This window comes from Phyllobates terribilis, unplaced genomic scaffold (genome assembly GCF_046119375.1).
Source record: "Phyllobates terribilis strain yellow unplaced genomic scaffold, ASM4611937v1 Scaffold_11__3_contigs__length_659146591, whole genome shotgun sequence".
NCBI lineage: Eukaryota > Metazoa > Chordata > Amphibia > Anura > Dendrobatidae > Phyllobates > Phyllobates terribilis.
Window position 1 is genome coordinate 528,299,483 of NW_027362771.1, and position 27,067 is coordinate 528,326,549.

Here is a 27,067-nt window from a genome sequence, read left to right on the forward strand (position 1 = left end):
GGACCATGGCGAGTGCATTATACTGTGGAGGACCATGGCGAGTGCATTATACTGTGTGGAGGACCATGGCGAGTGCATTATACTCTGTAGAGTGTGGAGAGGTGTGGGGGGACAGTATACTGTATGTAGGCCCATTATACTGCATGGAGGGCTGTGTGGGGGTCACAGTTGGGGGATCATACTGTGTTGGGGTCACAATACTTTGCCCTGGGAGTTGAGGTCGGGTACAGTAGGCCGGGCTGTGGAGTCAGTAAGCCAAACCTCCGACTCCTCAATTTCCACAACACCGATTCCACAACTCTGATTCCCTCATACATGGCTCATGTTTAAGTGATAAATTTACTGTAGCACAGATTCATCTCAGCTAAAAGTCTAGACCCTTAGATCAGGAATAGGACAGACATTTATAGGACATTTCATAACTTTCCCAAATTCTTATGAAAAAAATATTCCCCACAAAGTTCAACTACTGTACCCAAGTTATTATACTGTATATATTAGGAACCGGAGTCGGTCCATTTTATACCGACTCCCATTCCGACTCCACCAAAATGGACACCGGTTCCACAGCCCTGACAGTAGGGTCATTATACTGTACATGTAGAGGCTAATGAGGAGGAATGCAGCATGGGGGTATTGTACTGTGTTTAGGGGGGGGCACTTTTGTTGGCATCACATTTTATGGGGCAATGAAAGAGGAATCTAGGACTTCAGCAGGAAGCAAATTACTATGTAAAGGCTGGAAAGTTGTGAGATCTACTCTTCTGTGACCCCGACAATTATTTACAATTTTTTTTTGGGGGGGGCCCAATTAGAACTTCTGCTATAGGGCCCCATGATTCCTATGTACGCCCCTGAACTAAGTAACAGCACAGGTTAAAAAGACTTGGGTATACTAATAGATCACAGGCTGCACATGAGTCAACAGTGTGATGCAGCAGCAAAAAAGGCAATCACAATTCTGGGATGTATTAAGAGAAGCATAGATTCTAGATCACATGAAGTAATTATCTCCCTCTACTCCTCCTTGGTCAGACCTCATCTGGAATACTGTGCCCAGTTCTGGGCACCACATTTTAAAAAAGACATTGCAAAACTGTAGCAAGTTCAGAGAAAAGCTACCAGGATGGTGAGCAGACGGCAAACTATGTCCTACGAGGAATGGTTAAAGGATCTGAGAATGTTTAGCTTGCAATAAAGAAGGCTAAGAGGAGACTTAATATCTGAAGGGCTGTCACACTGTAGAGGGATCATTCTTATTCTCATTTGCACATGGAAACACAAGAAGCAATGGAATGAAACTAAAAAGGCCGGAAATACAGGTTAGATATTAGAAAAAAAAATTGGACAGTGAGGGTGATCAATGAGTGGAACAGACTGCCACGAGAGGTGGTGAGTTCTCCTTCAATGGAAGTCTTCACACAGAGGCTGGACAGACATCTGTCTGAGATGGTTTAATGAATCCTGGATTGAGCAGGGGGTTGGACACAATGACCCTGGAGGTCCCTTCCAACTCTGACATTCTAGGATTCTATGATCTTGTTAATAAGCAGATCGCTGCCATGTTTACATGGGCAAATGACCATGTTTACACGGGCAAATGACCATGTTTGACCAATTAGGGGGCCATGTAAAAGGACCTCTCATATTACAGCATCACGGCTTAGGTTCCCTTTAGAGTAGCATGCATTTGCTCCCCTGATATTAAATTGAACCAGTTTGGTAAAATAAAAGATGGCACTTACCTGCAGCCATAGTGGTAATCGGAAGGTAAATACCATTTTAAACATTTTCGGCTGTGTATTTGGAAGTGCGGCTACAAGGAGAAAATAAAGTTATATTTTTTCTCTCACCGTCTTTCCAGTCCTCGGGGCAGTGCTGTGGGCAGTAAACAAAACAGTAACCACTCACTACACAGCATGCAATAATCTCCCCTGCTCTTTGACTTCCCTCGTACACTTCACACACTCACACACACACACTCTGCAGAGCAGGATGTCAGACAAGATGCAGGGGGAGTGATTACAGCGTGCTCACTGTGTAGTAAGTGATGACAGTTCACTGCCCCTGGCACCATCCTGATGACTGGAAGCAAGCGGCTGCAGGGAGAGTATACTTTCATTTTTCCCATGCAGCCGCACTTCCGCTTAGACAAACAAAGGAACAGGCAGCCACGAGAGGTGGTGAGTTCTCCTTCAATGGAAGTCTAGAAACAGAGGCTGGACAGATATCTGTCTGAGATGGGTTAGTGAATCCTGCATTGAGCAGGGGGGTTGGACACGATGACCCTGGAGATCCCTTCCAACTCTAACATTCTAGGATTCTATGATTTAAAATGGTATTAACCTGCAAAGTACCACCATTCTTGCAGTTAATTACCATTTTTTTGCTGACTGGTTCCCTTTAAAGATGACCTGTCACTTGCTCAAAAAATTGAGACAAATACCTTGCAAAAATACCTGAGCTCTCCTGATTCTGAAGCTTTTTTCCGTTTTGCCCTGCCTTGCTGCATTTCAGAGATATTCACATTGTTTGCTTTTGGAGCGCAGTATGTGAAATCTCTGCTTGTAGTGCAACTGAGTGTTTTCTCTGGGGGCATGTACTTTTACGCCTCCCTCCCAGACACTACTAAACACAGCTCAACAGCCTATCTAGCAGTCTCAGTCACTGCCGAACTGTGATTTTCAGTGTCTGTGAGGGGGTTGAAAGCGAAGGACCCCAGAGAATACTCTGAAGAAATACCCAGTTGCATTACAAGCAGAGATTTCACATACTTTACTCCAGAAGAAACAAATGTGAATATCTCTGCAATGGAGTGACACAACGCAAAAAGGAAAAAAAAAATAATAATAATTTTTATTTCTATAGCGCCAACATATTCCGCAGCACTTTACAATATCGAGGGGACATGTACATACAATAAAAAGTAACACATAACTCAACAGATACCAAGAGGAGTGAGGGCCGTGCTCGCAAGCTTACAATCTAGGGGGGAGACAAAAAAGGCAAATGGTAAAACGTGCTTGTATTGTACGGTCCAGCCATCAATATAATAAATAGGGTATTCACGTAATGCTGCATGAACCGGTCACCAGCCTGTATCTGAATAATTACAGATACAAAGTACTATTAAGTGCATGAAGGGTGGGTAAACAGATGCTACGAGGGACCAGATTTGGAGGAAAATTTTGAAAGATCAAAACTGGAATAGTTACATAAGTGGGGTGAGGCGATAGGCCAGTCTAAAGAAGTGCATTTTTAGGGTACACTTAAAAGTGTGGGTATTGGGAATTAATCAAATTGTCCTGGGTAGTGCATTCCAGAGAAGTGGCACAGCTCGCGAGAAGTCTTTTGAGACCGGAGTGAGAGGTTCGAATTATTGAGGATGTTAGTCTTAGATCTTTAGCGGAACTGAGGGTATGGGTATGGTGATTGACAGAGAAGGGAGGAGATGTAGGGCAGTGCAGATCTGTGGAGAACTTTGTGGGTGAGAGTGATAAGGTTATATTGGACTCTGTAGTGGATGGGCAACCAGTGCAATGGCTGGCACAGGGTAGAAGCATCGGTGTAACGGCTGGAGAGGAATATGATCCTGGCTGCTGCATTCAGGTTGGATTGGAGAGAGGAGAGCTTAGTAAGAGGGAGACCGATTACTAGAGAGTTGCAGTAATCCAGATGAGAATGAATAAGAGCGACAGTAAAAGTTTTTGCAGAGTCAAATGTAAAGAAAGGTTGATTCTGGAGATGTTTTTGAGGTGCAGGTGACATGAGTGAGTGATCGGATGTGGGGAGTGAAGGAAAGATCAGAGTCAAATATAACCCCAACACGGCGGGCGTGCTGTAGAGGAATAATGGTAGGACCACACATGGAAATGGCAATGATTGGGTTTAGGAATGTGAGTAGGGAGAGGAAACACATGGAGTTAAATTTTTGAAAAAAGAGGCAGAATCAGGAGATCCAAGGGATTTTTAAAAGTTATTTCACTCAAATGTTTTGAGAAAGCGACAGGACCTTTTTAATTTCCATAGGCTTAGTTTGTTGTAAAATATCAAACTGGGTTTTATTTGCCATCCCCGGGTCCAGCACTGTGTCTTCACTGCTGCCCTGGTCTGTGTTGATTGGTTGCAGCAGTGATGTCACATCAGCAGCACTGCAGCCAGTCACTTAGCTCAGCGGCGTTATGCAGCAATTCCCTAAAGTAGTTCTTTTAACAAAATGTATAAACAATTACCTTTTTGATAACTATAAGGGAATTGTCATGTAGGCGATTTCCCATTTTGGTTCATGCTTCCTAATAACCTCATGTTGTGGGTTGTTGGGGTGATAGTGACTGTAATTACACTGTGTTGTATGGAGAAATATGGGTGCGGAGAGCTCAGATAATGAGGGGTTTTTTCATGCCAGCAACTTGTGCCTGCTGTTTGGTGACACTATTTCCAGCAACTCCTCCTCTCCGGGGGTGGATAGCTGGGAACTCAGGGGGAGGAAAGGAGGACAGGAAGGCAGGCACTTACACTGACAGCACATAACATAGTGTCAGCTGTACTCACACTCAGGACTACAATGTAACACACCTGCAGGCAACACTCATACTCGCTACTGGCAGGATCACTGCAAGTCATGGTAAGTGACAGCTGAAGCCAGTCTTTCTGGCACTGTTACCCTGTTTCCCCTCATCTCCCCCCTCTAGTCTATTCTTGTCTCTGATCTTTTTGCTGCAACTTTCACTTTCCAGCAGTAAGGAAGAATTATGGATCATTTCTGGAAGGAGGGAAGTATAGTTTACTGCCCACCATAGGGGCACAAGAAGCCAAACCGGCACCCTGCCCGTCCTCAGTACCCTCAGTATCAGCAGATTTTTCTAGCAGTTTATTGACCTACAACTTTTGTACCGCCTGTGTAGTAGCTTTTGTTATATGTGTATTTCCTGTACATGGGAGTGTTTGCTTTTGTGTGCAGAGTGTTCAGGCTGAAACTAGGAGACAAATCGTATCCTGTGATCCCTGGTGTGAGGGTCAGACAAGCAAACATTGCGTGAAATTTGATTTGCAAAATTTGATTTGCAAAACTTTTTTTTTTTTCCCATATAAGTCAATAGACAGGTGGTGCTTTAGTTGTACAGCAGTCGCTCTCACGAGGTTAAACTTCCAGTGACTTTTATGGGATGTGACGGCCACCTTATCATTTTGGATTACACTAAATTTGGGATCAGCTAAGTGGGTGCAGGCAGCAATTGCGTGACACGTTGTTGTATTCCCAAATGAGAAAACTGTAATCTGTCCACATATTAGGGCCACATTGCATCTATACTTGAGCAATTTTGGTTAAGTCTAAGTTTGGTTCTGCAGATACACAGAGGGCATCCATGAAAAAGGAGTCAGTTGACAGCCACCGACAGGTACAGTAAATACAATTTGTGCCAACTGACAAGGGGATATGTTAGGCTGAAAGTGAACAAACAGTTTTTTTAAGCTGGTTTGTTGGAAGCAGAAAAAATGAGCAAGCTGTAGGGATTCATGCTTTCTAGCAATGGATTGTGTACACACACAGGAACTCGGTTGTGGTGCAAAAACAGTTTTATGTTTATTTCCCATCATAAACATTAGCAACGTCCACGCGAAATGAAAAGATAGTCTTTCTTCGGCTTAAACAAATAACAGGCAAACAACAAAACAATCCCTTCTCTGGGTAGGCAAGCTTACACAATCTCTTACACGTGTGGCAGTTCAGGCAGTGCTCCTTGCTCAGTTTGGGTCAGCAACAAACTGATCCCTCACACACATCACAGAACCACCTGAGCCAATTTAGCAGCCTTTATTAGGAGCTGCAACATCTGAATTGGAGTATTGGAGCGACCATTCCCACCCAAGGTCTTTGGCCGATCCTAAATCCTGGACCCAAAATCCAGTCCAACCAAAAAAAAACAAAAATCTCTCAGCAACCTGTCATTACTGGAGCCTTTATTCCAGGACCTAAACCACCAAAGCCAGCCACCTCTGTGACGTATGTACCTCCCATCTAAGACTTTACCACCTGCCTTCTTACAAAGCATAAAAATCTGAGTGACATTGGCAAGGGCAACATTTTGATGGATAGACAAGTGGGTCTAATTTTATGAAGTGTGGTACAAGGAAGGACAAGCAACTTCATTGATGCACATTGGAATCTTTGCAAATTATAGAACTCAAATCGTCTGTTGCGAATGTCTTGATGCCACATACCATGGGACACCTTCTTGTAGAGTCTATGCCTCACTGGTTTAGAGCTGCTATGGTGGCACATGGATCTGTGCAATAATATGCAGGCTATGGTGTAGCTGAATAGTATATGTAATAAAAAGAAAAAATGTTAGTGACATTGACCCTCCAGGTTAAGCTGCAAACTTTGCTCAGACTGTGGCTGGTTAAACTAGTTTGTAAGAGGTTTGCAGAAATTAATGGAGTAGTTCAGTGATATCTTTTGCCCAAAGGTCATATCAGTGGGGGTTCGGGAGCCGGTCCAGGTGCTCACTTTCATTGTAGACATGATATATACTGTACATGGCCACCTTTCCAATGGAAACAGTTGAACATATGGGAAAAGGCGTCTTCATAGTTTCAAGGTCTTACCATTATCACCTTCTAATATATTACATGGCCCGAGTTATGAATGTCTCTATAGTTTTAATCAGGGTATAAGTTATAAAAGAAGCCATATAGCCAAATCTATCACATGATGGATACCAATGGGGACTTACAATGAGATCCATTGGGGTTCTGTCATTTTAAAGCTAAGAATATCAATCAAGTGAAGGGAACTGTCAATGGAGACTTAAAACGGACCCTCTGATGGCACTTTGAACAAAGCCTCGGGGCTCATGCACACATCAGTGAATTTCTTGTACAAGAAAATCTATTTACGGTAAGTTTCATCAGATTTTGATCAGAGTTTCATTAGTTTTTCTCTTCTCCTATCTCTCAGTCCATGAAAACCGGACAGCACATGGATGGCATCTGAGTGCTGGCTGATATTTTTCACGGACCCATCGAATTTCATTACTCAGACACGTCGCCACGATTCTGCATAGACCACTTAATACACAAAAAATCACCGACATGTGGACAGCCCCATAGACTATCAGAGTGCTATCAGAGAAAAACCTGGATGGCACTCATATGCAAAAAAACTGATGTGTGAATGAGCCCTTACCTGAAACTCATCAATACAACGAGGAAGAGGAAAAATCTTTAGACGCCATCCAGAAGTATATTGAACAGAATGGTTGATGTTGTGAAGAGCATTAACTACCACCACATACCAGTAGCTAATCCTAATCTCTACTATTCGATCTCCCTCTTACTAAACTCTCACCACTCTGATCCATTTTGAATGCAGCAGCCAGGATCATATTCCTCTCCAATCGCTACCCTGATGCCTCTACTCTGTGCCAGCCATTGCACTGGTTGCGGATCTGCTACAGGGTCCAATATAAACTTATCACTCTCATCCACAAAGCTCTCCACAGATCTGCACCATCCTACATCTTCTCCCTCTCTGTCCATCACCCTACCCGTGCCCCCCATTCAGCTAAAGATATGAAACTAACATCTTCAATAATCCGAACCTCCCATTTCCATCTTCAAGACTTCTCATGAGCTGCACCAATTCTCTGGAATGCACTACCCAGGACAATTTGATTAATTCTCAATACCCACAATTTTAAGCATGCCCTAAAAACCCACTTCTTTAGACTGGCCTATTGCCTCACCTCACTTATGTAACTATTTTTGTTTTCTCCTTCCAAATTTTTCTTCCAAATCTGATCCTTCATAGCATCTGTTTACACAGCCTCCATGCACTTAGGAGCACTTTGTATCTGTACTTATACACATACTGGCTGGTGACCGGTTCTTGCAGCGTCATGTGAATACCCTTTTTATTATATTGATGGCTGGAGCATAGAATACAAGCACTTTTTACCATTTACCTTTCATGTTCCCCCTATTTCCTCATAGATTGTAGCTTGTGAGCAGAGTACTCACTCATCTTGATATCTGTTGAATTATGTGTTTACTCTGATATGTAAAGTGCTAACATTTTTAATGCTTGCCCCAATAGCGGATATTTCGCTAAATGTTAGGGTAAAGAAGAAAAGCGAAAGCCACACAGCAAACCACAAAGTGAAACAGGATGTGTTGACATGAGCTAAAATAATATAGGAGCTAGTATTAATAAAGTGATGTAATGGTGATGCAAGGTTTGGGGGATGAGGTTGGAGCAGTAAACAAGAGATCCTGTCACAGAATGTAAATGGTTATTTCCCAATGTCTCCAGCTTATGGTCATTAAAAGGGGTTTTCCAGGTGCTAAAATGTATTTTTAAAATTGCTCAGACCCATTAAAAATAATAAAAGAAATTCTACGTACCATCAGTGATTCCCAGTCCTCACTGGTCTGTGCTTCCTGGTCCTGTACTTGACACACTGGAATCAGATGGAAATGCCCTCTCAGCCAATCCCTGGCTGAGGCGGGTCACTGCTGTGGCCAGTGATTGGTTAAAAAGAGCATTTGTGGCACATAAAGAGAACCGTTAGGTAAATGTCCTGCCTAGCAGACAGTCCATCAGTAAAGGCCCATTTATGATTTTGGCATGTTATTATTTAACGGCCTTGGGCTTGGTCTCGAGCCATGGTGGCTTGATGGAAAAACGATCTGTAGAAAGATCGATCTTGTGCAAGCCTAGATGGGTCCACCAGGGTCTTCTCCGCCATTATTTTGATAGTATCAAGCCATTGGGTTGCTGGTCTTCCTCTTCGCTTTGTTCCACCTATTCTTCCGACCATGATGTCCTTCTCCAGTGTTTGCTCTCTTCGTATGATGTGTCCAAATCAAGAAGTGTCAATTGACTATATACTGGTTGATTGGTACTCGATCATTGGCTCATTCACACTTGCCAACAAAAACTGCATGGGTAAGAAATGATGCAGCCTCAGATGAGCGATTTGCTATGTGAAAAACACTTCAATTGTCAATGGCCAGGTGCTTGGGCATCAAAACTGCAGTTCATGGCATGGCCATTAGTAATGAAGGCACTTTCAGAAGCTGTCATTTGAAAATGGTGGCACTCAACGTGTCATGGAGGTTTTCTAATGCACCTTGATGTCAACCGTCTTAGATGAGCAGAGTCCGCCAGGGCGAGAAAGAGTAATGTGAGTGCCTCTCTGCTCTGGCTTATGGAAGGTCTATCTCCACGACATCCTAATATGCTCTTAGTTGTAGTGTTTTTATAGTTTAAAGAACATTTCCATATGAAACAAAAACCTGTAAAAATAATTCCCGGAATCAATTTCTTCAGTTAAAGGTCCTCCTCACACAGTCCTAGTTCATGTGGCAGATCAGCTATTAAACAGGCAGAACTAGACTGCGAGTCACAACATTTGTGCACATGTCTAACAGAGGGGGATCCAATTTGTGGACCTCCAGCTGTTACCTATATGTCTTAAAGCACCACTCCAGCGTTTTTTTTTTATAGCAGCGTTGGAGTGGTGATTTTAATCTAAGGCCCATGACCCTAGTCTTATACTCACCCGCCGACATCTTCACTTGTCGCTGCCGCTCCCGTTGGTCTCGAAAACTTTGTGACCTGCCAGATGGCTCCAGTATTTTCTTGAGTGAGCCAGAGGTCACTTTTCAATGCCAGTCTATGAGAGCCTTATTCTGACCCTCATAGACTTGCATTGAGAGCTTGTGACGGTTACCTCTGACTTCCGTCCAGTCAGAAGCTGCTGTCACAATATGGCGCACGCGGGACTGGAGCAGTGCTGATAAAAAGTGAAGATAGCGGTGGGTAAGTATAAGACTATGGTCGGGGACCTCAGATTAGAATCACCACTCAAGTGCTGAAAACCCCCCCGCTGTAGTGGTGCTTTAAAGAGGTTTCCAGGACTTGGAAAAAAAATGACTCCCCTTCCAAAACACAACACCACTTTTGGTCTATGGATTGTATCTGGTTTGCCGCTCGGTCCTACTCACTTAAAGTGTAGCTAAACTTTTAAACATTTTTTTATATGTTATAGCCCCTGATAAGTAGTGTTGATCATTGGGGGGCTGTATCCTCAGACCCATACCAGTCACTCACACCAAGGATCAGAAGTTCTCAGCTTATCCTCGATCATGAGCAGAGCGCTTTATGTACCAGCAGACTTTCTATTGAGCCCGTGCACTTCTCTGTCTCCTAAGTTTTGCTTTAAAGACATTTACTCAAGTGTCTGGTTTCACAAGTGCTAATATCGAGCCTATAGTCCAATACTTCCCAAAAATAAAGCAGAATTTGATAACGATATATTCTTCTAAAACTGTATTATGGTAAGCAAACATTCATCTCTGCTCTTGTAATTGGAATAATCTAAATAATCAAACATTATGATAATTGGATTCAAAAGGTGTTGGCAAACTCCCTGGATCCCATAGGGCAATAGGACATTTAGGGGCATGTCACCATAGATCCAGATGTCAACAACACCATTGATTGGATCACGTACAGTATGTCAATCCAGTTTGACATCGACAGAGATCAGTCTGTACGTGCCGTGATCATCTACATCTAATCAGTGTCGGATGAAAAGCATCTGGATTATTGGATGCAGTTGTTTATTTCGGTTTTGAAGGGAGTTTCCAGTATGGATAGAGTTCAAATGCTAATTTGGGACGTACTGTTGGAATGAAGCTATTGTATTGTTTGTGCCCACACAGATATAACTGCAGAGTGAAGCAAAGAGGAAATGGAATTTAATGCCTCCAAAGTGGAGTGAAAAACAATCTATTATCTGTATGTGGGTCATGGGCTGTAGATCATTTCTTTTATTTTTATTTATTTTACTCACTTATATAGCGCCATTAACTCCACAGCGCTTTACAGACATCATCACTGTCCCCATTGAGGCTCACGATCTACATTCCCTATCAATATGTCTTTGGAGTGTGGGAGGAAACTGGAGAACCTGGAGGAATCCCATACAAACACAGGGAGAACATACAAACTCCTTGCAGATGTTGTCCATGGTGGGATTTGAACCCAGGACGCCAGCGTTGCAAGGCAGCAGTGCTAACCACTGAGCCACCGTGCTGCCCATGATAATTTGTAATAGCATTATGGCTCCATTCATCATTGCATTTGTGCCTGATTTTGGTTTAGTTTTGTGACTTTTTTGTTTGCACACTATTCATTATTCTATTTGCCCCTTTTTTAAGTCTATTTTATATGTGACCATTAGTGTTGAGCGAACGTGCTCAGATTTGCACAATTTTTGGTATTTTTGGCTCCAACAGTCTAAAAACAGTTCAATACAGGAAAAAAAAAGCAATTTTTTTTACTTTGCGCCAAATTGATGAATCCGGTGCGCCATTTTGATTCATTTTGCACCAAAAAAAGCAACTAATACCACAAGAAAAAAGAAAAGAAAAGTGACTTAAAAGAAACTGCAAATGATAAATTGGGGCCTATGTGACATAATCGCCCATAATGAAATAGGATTGCAAGGTACACTGGATGGTAAATGATATTCTACTGATTAAAGGGAAAAAGTTCAAGGGGGCTGGTACAGCTCAAGAGAAGTCCTGGGCAGTAGAAAAGATATATAGGCTGGTGTAGCACAAGAGGAGTGCTGGAAAGCAGTAAGGGTGTAAGGACTGGTGCAACCCAAGTGAAATTCTGAGGAGTAAAAAGTATGTAAGGGCTGGTGCAGCACAAGAGAAGTGCTGGAGTGGTGCTACGAACCTACTCTCATACTAACCAGCCACCATCTTCATCTGTTATCAGTGCCACTCTGGTCAGTCTCCAGCAGTTTGTGACCTGCCAGATGGCTCCAGTGTTTGCTGGATGAGCCGGAGGTCTCTTTTCAATGCAAGTCTATGAGAGCCATGTCCTGCCTCTCATAGATTTACACTGAGAGCTTGTGCCTGTTACCTCTGACCTCTGGTCAGTCAGAAGTTGTGGTCACAAGATGGTGGTGCGGGACTGGAGCGGTGCTGGGAAGAGCTGAGGACAGCAGCTGGTAAGTAGAAGACCAGGGGCAGGGACCATTAGTAGCACCACTCCAGCGCTGAATTTAAAAGGAAAACTTGAGTGGTGCTTTAAAGAGAACCTGTCATCAGGATCAGGCATGTTAAACTAAAGGTATGGGCATAAAGGTGCTGTTCTACTGCTTTTATAGGTACCTTCTTTGTAGAAATCCACAGCCTTGTTGTTCTTAAATCATCATTAGAAGCTGTTTGTGGATTGGAGTAGGCATGTGGTTCGGGACGGTCGGTAGGGTCTTTGTCTCTGCCATGGCTTCACAGCTACCTCTGGTGTTCGTATCATCATACTGTTTAAAATTTCGCGCTGGTGCCGTCCTAGCCTGCGGGTGGCGATTGCACAGATTGATCTGGTTGCAGGCTTCAGTAAAATGGCGCCAGTGTCGTCACATGTGCACATTGACCTCGCATCAGTCTTCAGTAAAATGGTGCCAGTGGCATAAGCCGAGATCTAAATCTGCGCATTCGCTAAAACACTGGCGCCATTTTCCAGAAGTTCACTGTGAGATGAATCTGTTTAAGCGCCACCTGTGGTTAGGACGATGCTGGTCTGAAATTTTAAACAGTATGAAGATACGAACCCCAGAGGCAGCTGAGGGGCAATAGCAGAGATGAAGACCGTACCCACAGTCCTCCCCGAAGTATGAACAGCTTATTGCAGCCAAACTTCTAATGATGATTAAAGAACAACCAGGCTGCAGATTTCTACATGGAAGATATCTATTAAATCAGTAGAACAGCACTTTTATGCCCATACCTTTAGTTTAACATGCCTAATCCTAATGACAGGTTCTCTGTCCTCGAAAGTAGAAATTGTGTAAGGATTAGTGCAGCGCAAGAGAAGTCCTGCAAAGAGAAAGGACATAAGGGCTGGTGCAGTACAAGAGAAGTCCTGGAAAGTAGAAAGGATATAAGGAGTGGTGCAGCTTGAGATAATTCCTGAAGAATAAAAAAAAATGTAAGGGCTGGTTCATTAGAAGTGAAGTCCTGGAGAGTATAATGGGTGTAAGGGCTGGTGCAGCACAAGTAAAGTTTTGCAGAGTAGAAACAGTGTAAGGGCTGGTGCAGCCCTGCAAAATAGGAAGGGTATAATGAGGATAAATGTATGTTATTGCCTGTACAAAGATTACAGGTGGTTTAATCAATTGAGATGAAAGGTGAAATACATGGTAGTAAATATGGTATTTTTTATTATACTTATCTTGTTTTTCCCCCTCAATTGCAGGCGTCCCAGAAGCTGGAACAATGTCAGCGGAATGCTGAAGAGGTGAAGATATTAATGAAAGACAATGTGGACAAAATATTTGAGAGAGAAGGAAAGCTTGATAATCTAGAAGTTCGCGCAGATGAGCTCAAGGATATGGTAAGCCGTCAGCTTTTGAAAAATTGCCTCACGCTGTCTAGACACATTTGATTTGTCAGCAGATCCACACTACAGAAGACAAACAGCATCAGTCAGCAGCTATGCTAAAGGTTTACACAGTTTACACATAAGGTATCATCTGATTTTGCCAATGAAGAGACCTTCCAATGCTTTCCCTGTGGTCACGTGTTCTTCAAAGGGATAATGGTACTCAATGAAGAGGCTTAGTGCTGTATGGATGTGGTCCATTACAGCCCATTCCGAAAGGAAGAGGACCCCCAATAAAATATTCTCTATTCCTCTGTGCAAGAAGGCCACAGCGAGGGACCAGGACAAATGGATTCTCTTTGCGAAGCTCAGGGAAAGTCCATCATCCACCTGGGCTGCCACCCAAGTGAAACCAGGAGCCAATCTACACTGTCTCTTCTCTTGAAGGAGGAAAGCTTAGGGTTGTGTAGATGGGAGTAGAACCTGATGGCCACACACCTCCCCCTCTAGATTGTTCAGGAGGGAACCTATAAGGGAACCACATCCTGACAAGTTCTTGACGCAGAATACACGTGCAAAAACAAAAGTGACACAGTGATAAAAATTAATTAAAATAATAGAAGATGTTTTCAGTGTAAAACTGACCGGACCCCCCTTTGAAAAAATTAAAAATTGTCCCATATTTGCCAAAAGGCCCAGATTGAGGGTGAGTGCTTAAATAAATGTGAAAATTTGAAGCGCTTGTGTAATGTGTCAAAATTCAAGTGGGGTTGCCAAACCCAGTTAATTAAGGTACCCAAGGGTCACCACTCTTAGGGGTGCAGCGGCCGTGAGGGCCTGGGGTACTCGGTAGCCGGGCCAGCAGTCTTCCAGGGAGGTCACGGTGGCAGTGGCCCAGCTCCGTGGCCCTGGCCGAGCAGATGAAGGGAGTATTTACAGGGATTTGTAGTCTTTAAGTGACGCCACCTGTGGTGCCTGGTCAGGGATGACCAGCGCTGCTGTGTGGACCCTGGGGGATAGATGGTATAGCAGCTGGGATGAAACACTTCCCACGGGTGAAGCGGGCCCCCAGGGACTGAGAGAGCTGATATGAAGGATGGCGGCAGGGGAAACAGGGTGGTAGCACAGCTGTGGGGAGGCACAGAAGAAGATGACAGACACGAGGAATGCAGTCCTGTTACCTTTACTGCAGAGAAAGCTGTGGAGTCCGGGGCACGGTCACTAGGTCCAGGAGGGTCCGGTCAGCCTGGAAGCAGTTGGAGTCCGCCCCTTCAGGTGGGTCTGCTGGAGGCCTGCCTGCTACACTTCTCCGTTGCGGGCCCCGCTGCCTGTGAGCTACTCTGCGGTCCGTCTTCTTCACTCCTGCTCTAAGCTCCGTATTAGCAGGCGGTGCAAACCTATAACGGGTACCGCCGTCTTGGGTGCAACTCCGTGCTCTAGCTATCCGCTGTGCTACAGGGCTTCTGCTTGTGGCCAGAAAACTTGCAGTCTCCTGTCCCCCAGATTCGGTTGCTGGGACGTGCAATCCCAGTACAACCCAGGACTCTGGCGTCCTCTGCTCCACTGCCTGGAGTGAGCTCTTCACGTGCTCTGCTCCCCAGAACTTTCTCCTTTTCTCTCGGCTTTCTGACTAACTCCTCCCCCCAACCAGAAAAGGCAGATCCCCAAAATAGGGTATAGAGCTCCCCCTTCAGGTCAGGGATCAGAACCTGTGTGTGCATGTGGGGTTTACCTGATGTGGGGAGCTCCTCCTGCTTCCAAGCGTAATATCACCTCCGGTGAAGGAGGCAACACTACTGTGGCAACCGGCCCATGGGGCGTCACAGGGGCACATCACATCTCAGGCTTTCAAACTTACCAGAACTAATGGCTTTGATCTTGGGGGGACCAGGGTTTCCCCCAGAAGACTATATAGGCCACCTGACGTACTAACCAGCACACCAAACTCAGTGTGCATGATGTATCTATCTACTGATGTGGCTTTCAGACAAAAAATGCACTTGATCTTAGCCAAAAGATGAGTACAGACAGCTGTTTTCGAGTTCCTCTCTCATCTGATAGGCTGGATAAGATGCCATAGGTGCAGTTCTACAATGGTACTGGCTCTTATTGAAGAGACTGGTGTATAGCGGCTCATGTACAGGCAGTTCTTCGTGAGATACAAGTATGCAACTTAGCTCCCCTCCAAAATGTCAAAAGCTATGTCAGAAAAACATCCAAGTCAGGTCAGCAGAGGAGCATCCTGGGTTCACTAAACTCCTGGCTTTTGTAGTGATTGGGGGTGTCTGATATAGCAGTGTCAGATCCCAGCCCAAAGATCCCAGAATGAGACAGAATAAGTCAGTCCAACAAGAGACCACAGTACGCCCGAACAGCAAAATTAATAGTATAGTTTATACAGCACACAGTGCAGCTTTCAGAGAATTAACGACACCATTAATTTTGTTATTTCGATAAGTTGCGGTCTTTTCTTGAGTAAAAGCTATGACATATCCACCAAACCTCAGATTCCTCAAAAAAAAAAAGAGGGACCCATTTACAGAAAGCAAGAACTCTGAAATAGCCACTTATAGATGGTCCTCTTCCTTTTGGGAGGAGTCTCTGGACTTTGGCATTGGGTAAGTCGCCTAAACTCAATTTCTTTTTAGATGTATGATAAACTGGAAACCGAGCATATGAGAGAAGTCTCCTGGTATCATAATTCTTACCATGGATATTCTAGTTCTAAACCAATGAGACGTTGCAGTAAAGCTACAGCCATGAGTTGAGATTTGGTACCTTGCAACCTTTGAACTAGAGAAATGAAAATATTATTTTCACAGATTAATGTGTGTAGTATGCTCTTCTATATATATGTAGAGATTATAGTGAGAGAAACATTAACTCCATGTTTTCACCTACAGGCCATGAGCTTCCAGAAGACAGCCCAAACTGTGGAACGTAAAACATACTGGGAGAAATGGCGCTGGTACTTTATTTGTGTAGGGATAATTAGTTTGGCTGTAATTATTATCATTGTTATTATTGCTGTTCAGTTCAGTGGGGGTGGAAGTGAAGAGGCATCACCGGCAGAAGAGAGGTCAAATGATCAAAACGAGATGAATGGTTGACTCCCCAACCTCTCAAAACATGGAATAACATAGAGACTAGGACAAAAAAGGATGGAAGCCATGTCTGATGACACCCTTAAAGATCTGCAGAATATTTTTCTTCCATGACTTTTACAATCTATTCTCAATGCATTAGTTACTCTCTAAAAAACAGTATGCCCAGACCTCATTATTCCCCAATGAATGTGAGTATGAAGGTCTCAGATGACCCTCAGCACCCTACTTACACCTGCCAAGGTGTGGAGCTTATTCCTACAACACTGAGGAACATTAGAAGAACAAGGTTATGGTCCTGCCGATTATTTTTGTCTGTTTTTTTTTTTTTGCTTATTCCTTTATATGTATGACTGTATTGTGCCAGAAGAGCTCTCAAAGTCTACAGACAATGCACTGATGTTCACATTATCCCTTAAAGAGACAAACCTAATCCTAAGGTCTATATTCTCTCCATGTGCTGGCTGAATAGAGCCTGTCAGTTCATGTTATTGGCCACTTTACATTTGGCTTACTGCCAGGAAGGTTAGTAAGATGTCAGCCCCCTGTGCTTTATCTCACATGTTCCATTCTGATAATCTCCCAAAATGTCATTACACATGTGTGAAAGCTATTAGCAGCTGTTTTTATAAGATAAGGTTTTAGAAACTACCTATGGTAGGTTCAGTGTTCTTTTAAAGGAGAAGACCAATTTCTTATAACCATATTTAAAGGGTTATGAGGGAATTTGCTTATTTTTCCCTATGGGGCTATGAACTTATAAGCAGGTAGTTGCTTACTACTTGCCTGCTCTGCCCTGCGCCCATCTCTGCCGGCTCTGGGTGCTCACGGCGATTCTGCTACTTCATTTGACCTCACACCAACAGAGCAGCTCTTCTTCTTTTGCTCTGTCGACTTGACGTCACTGCCAACATCATGCTTATTGACAGTTGGCTCCCTGCAGTTAGGCAGCGGGGAGCTGGCTGTTAATCAGCATGACATCGGCAGTCAAGCCCTGTTGACAAAGCAGAGCGGCAAAGAAGAAGCTGCTCTGTTGAGGAAGCCGCAGAATCGCAGAAGAGGTCCATGACTGCTTTGAGCCTGCAAAGATCGGCGCTGGGCAGAACAGCCAGGTAATCAGCAACTAACTGAGTGTAAGTTCTTAGCCCAATAGAGAAAAATAATCAAAGTCCCAGATAACCCTTTTAAGTTTTAAACATCAGTATTATATCCTTATTTTGAATTCTGATGAATTATTGATTTCTTCCGTTGCTGTACCCCCTCCACCCACCCTTAAAGAGTGCTCTCTACTAGTCATGAGTCAATTGCAATATCATAACCTAGGGGGGTTCACTTGACAACAAGTCCATGGCTCTGTGATCTTCCACCCTTTACTTTCTACTCCACATGTTCCAAATTCTTCATCCTTTTCGTTATGTGCATTAGATGAGTCTCATCATGACCGTCATTTAGTTTATTTTGTGCATATACCGACCTTTTCACCCGGCGCATGCGCAGTAGAAGCAATGGATTTATAGTCAAGGCTATGCTTTACCGTAGATACGCTGCTTCTACTGTGCATACATCTGGCAGGTGACTTGGCACAAAGAATCAGTCACACACTGAGCAATGAATTAGAGTGTTAGATAAGCCCCAGTGCAGGATGTTGCATGGAATGGACCCAACATATAACCAGTAGAGAGAGTCCTGTTTTTGGGGTGTGGGGTGCAACAACAGGCGACATCAGAAATGAGTCAGAACTCAAATGTACGGTTACGTTAGAAATTCTTACATTATATGTATTAATGTATTCATAAAAAAGTGACCACTTCCTTTAAGATAACTACTTCTGTGCCTTATGGTGTGCAGAGACGGCAATTACTATGCTCGTGAACCACAATATCAGTCTTTGTGCAGGGTTGTAAAAGATAACAGGCATATGACTGTGAACCGATGTGTTGCTTTGCGAATTGTTTTTTTAACTTTCTCTTCTAATAAACTTGTTTTAGAGAGATTTTCAGTTTCTTACTGTTTGTGGTGTTATAAAGAGGGATCAATGGAAAAAACTGACATTATATGGGATAAAGAGCTAGCATATTAGAGGGTTTGTGCTATTAGCACATTAAATTGACATCATAAAGGAGATCACCCACTTTTGATCCCAATGAGCTGCTGCAAAGAACAAATACTCTAAAGGACTTGATCTGCTGATCACTAATGGATCCTAATTTAGGGAAGAGGCTGACCATATAAAAAAATCCCTTTGATATTGATGTTCATCTTGCCCATGATAGTCCTATGGACATAGATTGAACAGAAACTGCAGAACACCTCTTTGGTCCTACAAAAAAAATGATGAGATCTGACATTTATAACTGCAGAACACTTCTTTGGTCCTACAAAAAAAATGATGGGATCTGACATTTATAACTAGGATGAGACAATGACTTTAGCAGTAAAGGCAGATTTATTTTCAGTTGTAGTATATTCCTACTTATAAATTGGATTTCAAACAAAAGGCATGAAATTTGAGCGATATATGGGTAATGTCCTTCTCTATCTTGTACATGAAAAATGTTCATACTTGAAGGATCAGACAAGCTTGACAGCAGGGGTCCAAGGATAGCCAAAACGTCTTATCACCAGAAAAGCATCTGCCCATACCTTAAGGGTAGCTATTATGTGGTTTTAGCCTAAAACAACTAATTATTGACTTAAAGAAAATCCATTTGCAAATACTTACAACAAAGGTGGGCAATTAATTTTCACCAGGGGCCACATGATAGATTGTGATTGTTGTGGAGGGATGAACCTACAAGCCAAACTTAATTCTACTCAATATTATTGTTCTATATTAATTTTTATCACTTAAAATTGAGCAGAATTAAGTCTGCTGACTCGCTGCTACCTCTAATACATGTTAGAATAGGGCTTATTGTAATGTGTATTCTTATCACTAACAGCTAGTAAAACCATATCATTTACTGCTTTTACAACGTTTATATAAAGCGGTAAATCATAATGCTTCTGTTATTCAGCCCTTGTACTTTGATCAACAGTTCCCAAAGCAATATGATGTCCTCACAGTCCCCACATAGGATGATGTCCCCAAACAGCCCCTCAAACAGTATGATGTTCCCTTAAATAGTATAATGTCCCCACACAGTATGATATTTCCACAAAGCCCTCCACACAGTATAAAGTCCCTATAAAGCCCCCAACACAGTATGATGTTCCCACACAGCCCCTCAAATAGTATGATGTCCCCTTAAACAGGATGTTTCCACGGAGTATGATGTCCCAACAAATCACCCCACACAGTATGATATCCCCACAAAGCCCCTCACACAGTATGATGTCCCCTTACACAGTATGCTGTCCCAAAAAGCCCCTCACACAATATGATGTCACCTCACAGTCCCCATACACAGTATTATATCTCCACACAATCCCCTACACAGTATTATGTCCCCACAGATACTGACAATTTAAAATAAATAAAGCAACTCACCTAACCCTGTTCCTCACTGCTCCGGTCTGTGCTATGTACTATGTAATGTAGTGATGTCATTGCACCTGCTGCGGTGTCACACACAGGCGCAATGGTAGAAGAGGGAGCTGACGCTCCCAGTTTTATCATTGCATTCACCATATCTGGATCCTGAGAATGCAGATACCATCCTGAGGATGCAGATACCGGTTAAGTGGAGATGCTGGGCATAGGGCGGTCTCGTGGTGTGGACCCCACTGTATCCAGCCCTTCGGCTGCCCCATTCCATGGGCAGCACCGGTACAGCCAAAAGGCGGCCCTATAGTGGAATACTAAGTTTGTATAGAGGTGAAATTCATTAGTGTCCTGGAATAAACTATGGCTAGTGTGTTTGGTGGACCCTGGACATCGGTGAGTTACATTGACAGCCCACTAATGTTACTAGTCAATATGTAATACATCTTTTTTCCTGGTGGCATTGCAGAGGTATTAAATGTTCGCTGCCAGTTCCCCAGATTACATCTGATTGTTGGGACCTCAGTAACAGAACAACTTGTGATCAACTTACAGTATTGTCGAAGGATCCTTCTAATAAAAAGAGATTGTCAAAAGTGGACAACCTTTACATTTATATGTGTAAGAGTAATGGTGTTCAGTTGACTTGGATTTTTTCATTCGACTACTTCACAGGTTGAAAACACCCATATACCGTAAGTAAGACTATGGGCATCTGAATTGCCCAATTTCTACCACAACGATCGATTGTCGGCTGGATCAGTGAAATGAACAAATGATTCGATGGATGAATATTCATTATTGTTAAAAATACCGGTTGGACGTGTTGGCTTTTTTTTTGACTAATGATAACTACTGGTTGCAACATGGGCCGAAAAAATTCCAAAACGGCCGGTGCAGCCTGAGGGTCAGGTTTATGCATCACATTCCCAATTCTCCCCAAGGAGAATTTCTATGCCCTGTTTGCTTGCCATTAGCCATCTCCACTGTAAAAATAACAGCTCTGATGGCGTTTGTCTTTCAAGAATGTTGGTTTTGGAAACACTATATTCCAAGATAAAATGTCCGGGAAGGGACATACAGTTGTAATGAGCTGAAAAGCTGAGAATAAAATATATTAAGAGAAGAGACCGTATGAAATGTTTCTAGTGTTGGAGGCTGAAATTCTCACAGAAAAATGTAGCATTAGCCCTTAGGGAGAAGAGCAGTAATCATCAGGACTCTATATGACTACGAATGTAAATACTAAGAGCCGCATTGTGCTGAAGTCATCATGTGTCCTGTGACGCTCTGGCTTCAGGTCACAACAGTCACCAAGCTATTCAGGCAATAGGATTGGGTTTCCCAGGCATTCTTTGCCAGAAGAGTTTTTACATCCTGTTTAGTAGGACACAATTAAAACTTTACTTTATTAGTTCTGTTATATACTACAAGAATAGGGTACGGGCGTCTTCACATGGAGCAGGACGACCATGAAACTGGGACACCGGTTCCACACCAAAAGTCAGCTTTAAAGAGGACCCGTCACCAGGTTAAACGTTTGCAGGGTTTGCTCTCATTCTACTCCTGCTACATCCCTTTCATTTTTTTTTTTTTTTAAATCCGCCATACGATTCCAGAGATATGGGCCCCTTTAATTAGTACTAATTTTTATGGTCTTTACAAGGGGCATGGCTCACAGGATTCCTTGGGGGCGTGTCTTTAGGTTGCTCTGCATAATTATCCTGTGAGCTACGCCCCCCTTGATAAGTATCAAAATTAGTACTAAATTAAAAAAAAAAAAAAAAAAACATCTCTGGAACAGTATGGTGAATTAAAAAAAACCTGAAAACGGATTACTCAATGGAGCAACGGGAATAAAATAAGAGCAGAAACTGCTCACTTTTGACCCGGTGACAGGTTCTCTTTAAGGTAACATTAATCAGGAGTTGTTTCTAGTATTTGTTCTGAGTCTTCTGCTTCCTGTTGATAAGTTGGACGAGCCCATAGTCGGCCTGATGGGCATAACTTGTAGAATTTCCTGTGAAAACATCAGTAGTTCGTACTTAAGCTGACACCCAAACAGGAAGGTAGGTGGCACCAAAGGGAAAAAACACAGTGAAAACACCTTGAGACGACATCCAAAAGTGGTCATCTGGAGGGTGGTCTTTCCAAAGCAGGTGGCCAATTTCTATGATATATGGCGGAACTGAAAAACTATCTCAGGAAATCTGGTCTTCCTAAAGAGGTGTTTTATGACAACTGTATTTCTGCCCAGGTGTCCCAGTTAGAAACGTTCATTCTGGAAGATGATTGTCATGAATCCGCTGCTCACTGTGTCCTAGGCAGCGTGCTGGGCTGATTCCATGCAAATTTATGATTGCTCAGCAGCCCAATCACAGGCTGGGCCTGCTGGGCTTCCTCCAGGTGTCACCCTGTCAAGATGATCTCCTGGCTATTTAGCTGGCTGGCAATGGTCAGACCATAGTCAGTTGTAGCTTTGCTCGGTTGTGTGTATTCCTTGTGCTTTAGGGTTCGTCTGTTCTAATCTTTTGCTGCCTGACCTCGGACCTTGCCTTTGACTATTCGTTTGCCTAGCCCCATTGTCTTGATCCGCACCGTTTTGGACTGCTAACTTCAGACTGTGACCTGTTTACTCCTTTCTATTGCCCCTCTGCCTTTGATGTACATTCTTGGTAACTGACCTTGGACTTCTTGACTCCTCTGCTTCACAGCTTGTCTGTTAGAAGTGATGATAGTCAGCGTCAAAATGAAGTGGTGCTGCATGTGTGGCTTGGAACAATGACAATTTTACAGTAATTTATTTCAGAAAACTTGGGTATATCGTAGCTGAAATCTATACATGGCACACAGATAGCATATAAGATGCAAAAAATTGAATAAGAGCTGTGCTCCACTTAATACATTTTCTGCACCTTCCTCCGATGGGCTGTAGACTCAATAATGGTGTAGGATACATCAATCTTGATAAATTTGACCATATAAATGCCATCCGCCTCCATTATACAGATCAGGTTGTATAACTTTTTGCTGTCCTTCGTCTGCTCCATTTTCCTTCGCTAGCAGAATTTTGACCGTGGATCACACTCTTTGTGCTTCTGTACCTCAATTGTTCCAATGTCTCTGCGGCTTTGTATGGGTCATGTGCCCATTGCCCTGCCAAGAGAAAGCCACCTTTGTGTGAGTGCCAGGGAGTCACGAGAAAGAAGCTGATGACAAATGATGAGATGTATCATAATGAAGTAGGAGAAAAAGAAGGGGTGAAGTTACAGAACGAGACAGAAAAGACAAAATTATCACGAAAAATAGACATTGTGTGAGATGTGGGCAGAGAACAGACATGATGTCAACTAGAGAAAAATAGAATCCATATGAATAATTGTAAAGAGGCTTTCTCATCCCAGAAAGTGATGGCATATCACCAGGATGTAACATCACTTTTTAAATATTGGGACTCCATTTTTCTGGAAACCCTGAAGATCATGAGAATGTGCTGTGAACATTCTTTGTTGAGGAGGAACACTGTTTTAGGGTAGTAAAGTAAACAAGGTTTTACTAATGGCAAGCAAACCAACTGAAAATGGCTAAAGGGGGTGAACTCTTTTAGTTAATCTTTGTTCCTGGACAGTTTGGTATAAAAAAAGAAAACAAACCGCGCTGTAATCACCATCCCAGGGTCCAGCGCAGAGTCTCCGCAGCTGCTCCTGGTGTCTGGCATTGGCTACAGTGCTAGTGTCATGTGCAGTGACGGCACCAATCGGTGAGATCAGCGACTCTGAGTATGGCGTTCTGTCTACACTGGCAGAGTCGCTAAGCTCAGTGAATGGCGGCTACGCTGTCGATGTGACGTCGTGACGCAGAAAATGCCAGACCTCGGCAGTATCACGATTCCTCCGCTCAGTGTGTCTTGGACGCAGTGAGTGAGTTTTGCTGCCCTATGGGATCAGGGTTGTACTGAGCTATCAGTTTCGTGAGTGATTGCTCAGTCATCCAATCTAGTGCAGGGGTGTACTGAGCTGTTGGTATTTTGACAGACAGCTCAGTCATCCAATCTAGTGCAGGGGCGTGCTAAACTGTCGGTATTTTGACAGACAGCTCAGCTGTCCAATCTGAGACTGGGACGTACTGAGCTTACTTCAGGTGTTCCCTGTTCTGAGTGAATCCCAGCTACTTAGTTAAGCAGTCAGTCCAAGACAACTGCTAGTTGTAGCTTTCAGCTCAGTGGTGTGTTTGCTCTATACTCTAGATATTTTTATCTTTGTTGCCGGACCTTGGATTTGCCTTTTGACTTCCCGTTTTTATTACCCCTTTTGCCTTGATGACTCTGACCTTGGAATTCTGACCCACAGACTGTGACCTGACTACGCCTTTGTCTCTTCCCTCTATTTATGATGTACCCTCCTGGCTCTTGACTCCTTCACTTTCCAGACTCTCGGCTTCTCCGGGGGAAGTGACTCAGCGTCCACAGGCAGCAGCTTTGGAGACTTGTCGGACAGACCCGGGAACAGTGATTACAGCATCATTTGTTTTTTTATATATACCAAATTGCACCTGAAGATTTCCTGAAAGGGGACAACCATTTTTAAGGATTGAAAAACAAACTACCGTATAATATTTTTTTTATCAATTGGGAAAAAACCTACTAACAACCCAGTCAGACTTTTCTCACGTCTTCACTTGCAAATTTATCTTTAATAACAATTTTTATTTCATGACTGTAATTTTACATTTCTTTAATATGAATTTTTGATTTTTTTTTACTAGAGCAAGGGGAAGTAATGTCACTATATATCGGGGTTGCTTCTACCTGTTCCTTTTTGCCAACCGGTACCAAGAACTAACAGGTTGACTGCACCCAGTCTAATAAAAGGGAGATAAAACATAAGAGGGAGGTGAATGGAGGGGACGTCAGTAGTAGTAAGATCAATTGTCTGCAGGATGGATGACAAATGAGAGAACAATCACCCCTGCGTACATAGTAATGGATGATCATCGTTCCTGGCACAGAATACAATGCATGAGAAATGTGTAACTTGGCAGCGAAAGAGTCATAAAAAGCGTTTCCGGATGTTGTAGACACAAAGTCAATACTAATAGACGGTGTAGAAGTTTTACTAAATCGGCCCCATTGTGTTTTTGTTGGTGACATTTTAGGGTCAGTGTTGTTTTTTTTCTTCTTCTTCTTCAAAACGCAGCGTGCTCTAGGTATGGCATTTTAGAGGCAATTTTTTGTCATAGATTTCAATGAGTTTTTCTTGAGTTTGGCAACGTGTTAAACTCCGATACATTATCTTGTGTGGCGTTTTACACGTTAACAATCTGCTGAATAAAAAAGGAACCTTTGAATCCTATTAACTTTTAATCAGTCGATTTGTAATGTGCAAAGCGCCCCCAAAAAAAAGCAGCAACACATATGCCAAAAAAGACATTTTATAAAAAAAGAACCCCCCCCAAAAAAAACACATTATGCCAGAAGAGAAACTTTCATTCAATATTTTTATTAATTTAAACTTAGCACCTTTTCCAATTGTCGCTGCTCCGTTGCCTCTGGAACAGTTTTTCTTTTTCTTCTGTGCCCCTCTGTTCATACATTACGCCTCCCGGTAATAATGGTGCAAATTTCCTTCAACCAAATGGACGTATACCAAAACACTTCTCTATGGTATACGCCCAGTTGGTCGAATGGGAAAATTTACAACTTTATTTCAGTGAGACATAACTTATGAATGGAGGGGCACAGAGGAAAAAGAACAACTGTTCCAGAACCAGTGGAGCAGCGACAATTGAAGGGGGTCCTCATATTAAATGAAAACAAATCCATTTAAAGGTCCTCTATAAATTCATGGTATTAAAAAAATACATTTCTTATGAGACTCTGTGAGGGGAATTCTTAAAGGGTTTAACGTATTTAGAGAGGTCTTTCCTTTCGTTACACAGAACACTGGTATCCAATCTATAAAGTAATACAGCAGCGCACCCTGGTAAAGAGGGTGTGGTTACAGGAAAAAATGGATACCAATAATAGTCAGCAAGCATCTCTATGTGACTGTAGACTTCGGAATCCTTACAAAGCACACCACATGCAGCCAGGATTCTCCAGAGCTGGCGGTGAGAGCGGGCGTTCAATTGACCTCAAGCATGAGATTTGCATAATAAAGGCCACATTCACACTAGACGTGTGCGGCCTCAATCAATACAAGTGAAGTGAGTGAGACCGAGCATGTCTAGTCTGAATGTGTACAGGAGTGAACACACTCCCGTCACTTTTTAAAGGTGATGGATTTCGTTTACAAAGGGAAAACCTGGTGACAAGCTCCCTCTCAGTGGTTAAAAAGCAGCAATTGGAGCGATAGAACAGCGTTTCCCAATTCCAGTCCAGGTTGCCTCATACTGCAGCTTCTTCACAGCCTAATGCAAGTGAGATGGGGTGGCACCGCAACAAGTCAGAATCATTTGGATTTTTGCAATTATCGTGTCGTAGCATCTTGTGATCCCATTCACTTGTATTAGGCTGCGATCCACCAACAGCGATCTCTGACCTCGGGGGCCTAAGTCACAGTATACTCCGCTTTTAAAAGGGAGGAATTTGCACCGTCTTATCCCTAGGTTACTCATCACCACTCTGATCATCTCCTACTATTAACTCCTATCATCTGTACAGATGATAATGGCACAGCCCCTCTCCCCACGAGGCCAGCAGACCTCTACCAATCATCACCACCATCAAACTGTGACATACCTATAATCTCCATGTTAGAGCCCCATTGCTTCCTTTTATAGCTTTTTCTAAGTCTCCATTGCCTAGAACAAGGAATAATGAATGTGCAGTTAGTTCTCATTTCCTAACCTAATTCATAAGTATGGGGGCAACAACAGCGACTCGGGGGAGTAATTAGCACACAATTACTAAAGCGCATGCGCAGTACAAGTGTATAGAGCAGCGCGCTCTCAGTTTTACAGATTTTCAGATTAAATAGTCACGTGATACAAACCGCGCCCACGCTTGTCACATGACCGGCTAAAAGCAAGTGTGTCTTGAGCGTCTATTATATAATCCCGCCCCCTAAGAAGCTC

At 43.1% G+C, this 27,067-nt stretch overlaps 1 protein-coding gene across 2 annotated transcripts; it reads left to right on the forward strand.

Annotated features, from left to right (window-relative positions):
- The first annotated feature begins 4,439 nt into the window (after positions 1-4,439).
- VAMP5 (vesicle associated membrane protein 5) lies at positions 4,440-18,502 on the forward strand. 2 transcript variants are annotated; one of them, XM_073653716.1, is made up of 4 exons: positions 4,440-4,624; positions 5,350-5,399; positions 13,280-13,417; positions 16,309-18,502. In XM_073653716.1, the coding sequence occupies exons 2-4, from the start codon at positions 5,367-5,369 to the stop codon at positions 16,513-16,515; spliced, it is 378 nt and encodes a 125-aa protein (XP_073509817.1). In that variant the 5' UTR covers positions 4,440-4,624; positions 5,350-5,366; the 3' UTR covers positions 16,516-18,502. The 2 variants fall into 2 exon arrangements, with proteins under 2 accessions (XP_073509817.1, XP_073509818.1); XM_073653717.1 differs by lacking the exon at positions 5,350-5,399 and having other exon boundaries at positions 4,448-4,624.
- Positions 18,503-27,067: the final 8,565 nt, after the last annotated feature.

Excerpts from the sequence above, each read along its gene's own strand:
- VAMP5 (XM_073653716.1), top strand. The coding sequence starts at position 5,367 with ATGAAAAAGGAGTCAGTTGACAGCCACCGACAG. Across the intron at positions 5,400-13,279 it reads CAGTTGACAGCCACCGACAG|GCGTCCCAGAAGCTGGAACA; the intron begins GTACAGTAAATA and ends CCTCAATTGCAG. Across the intron at positions 13,418-16,308 it reads CAGATGAGCTCAAGGATATG|GCCATGAGCTTCCAGAAGAC; the intron begins GTAAGCCGTCAG and ends TTTCACCTACAG.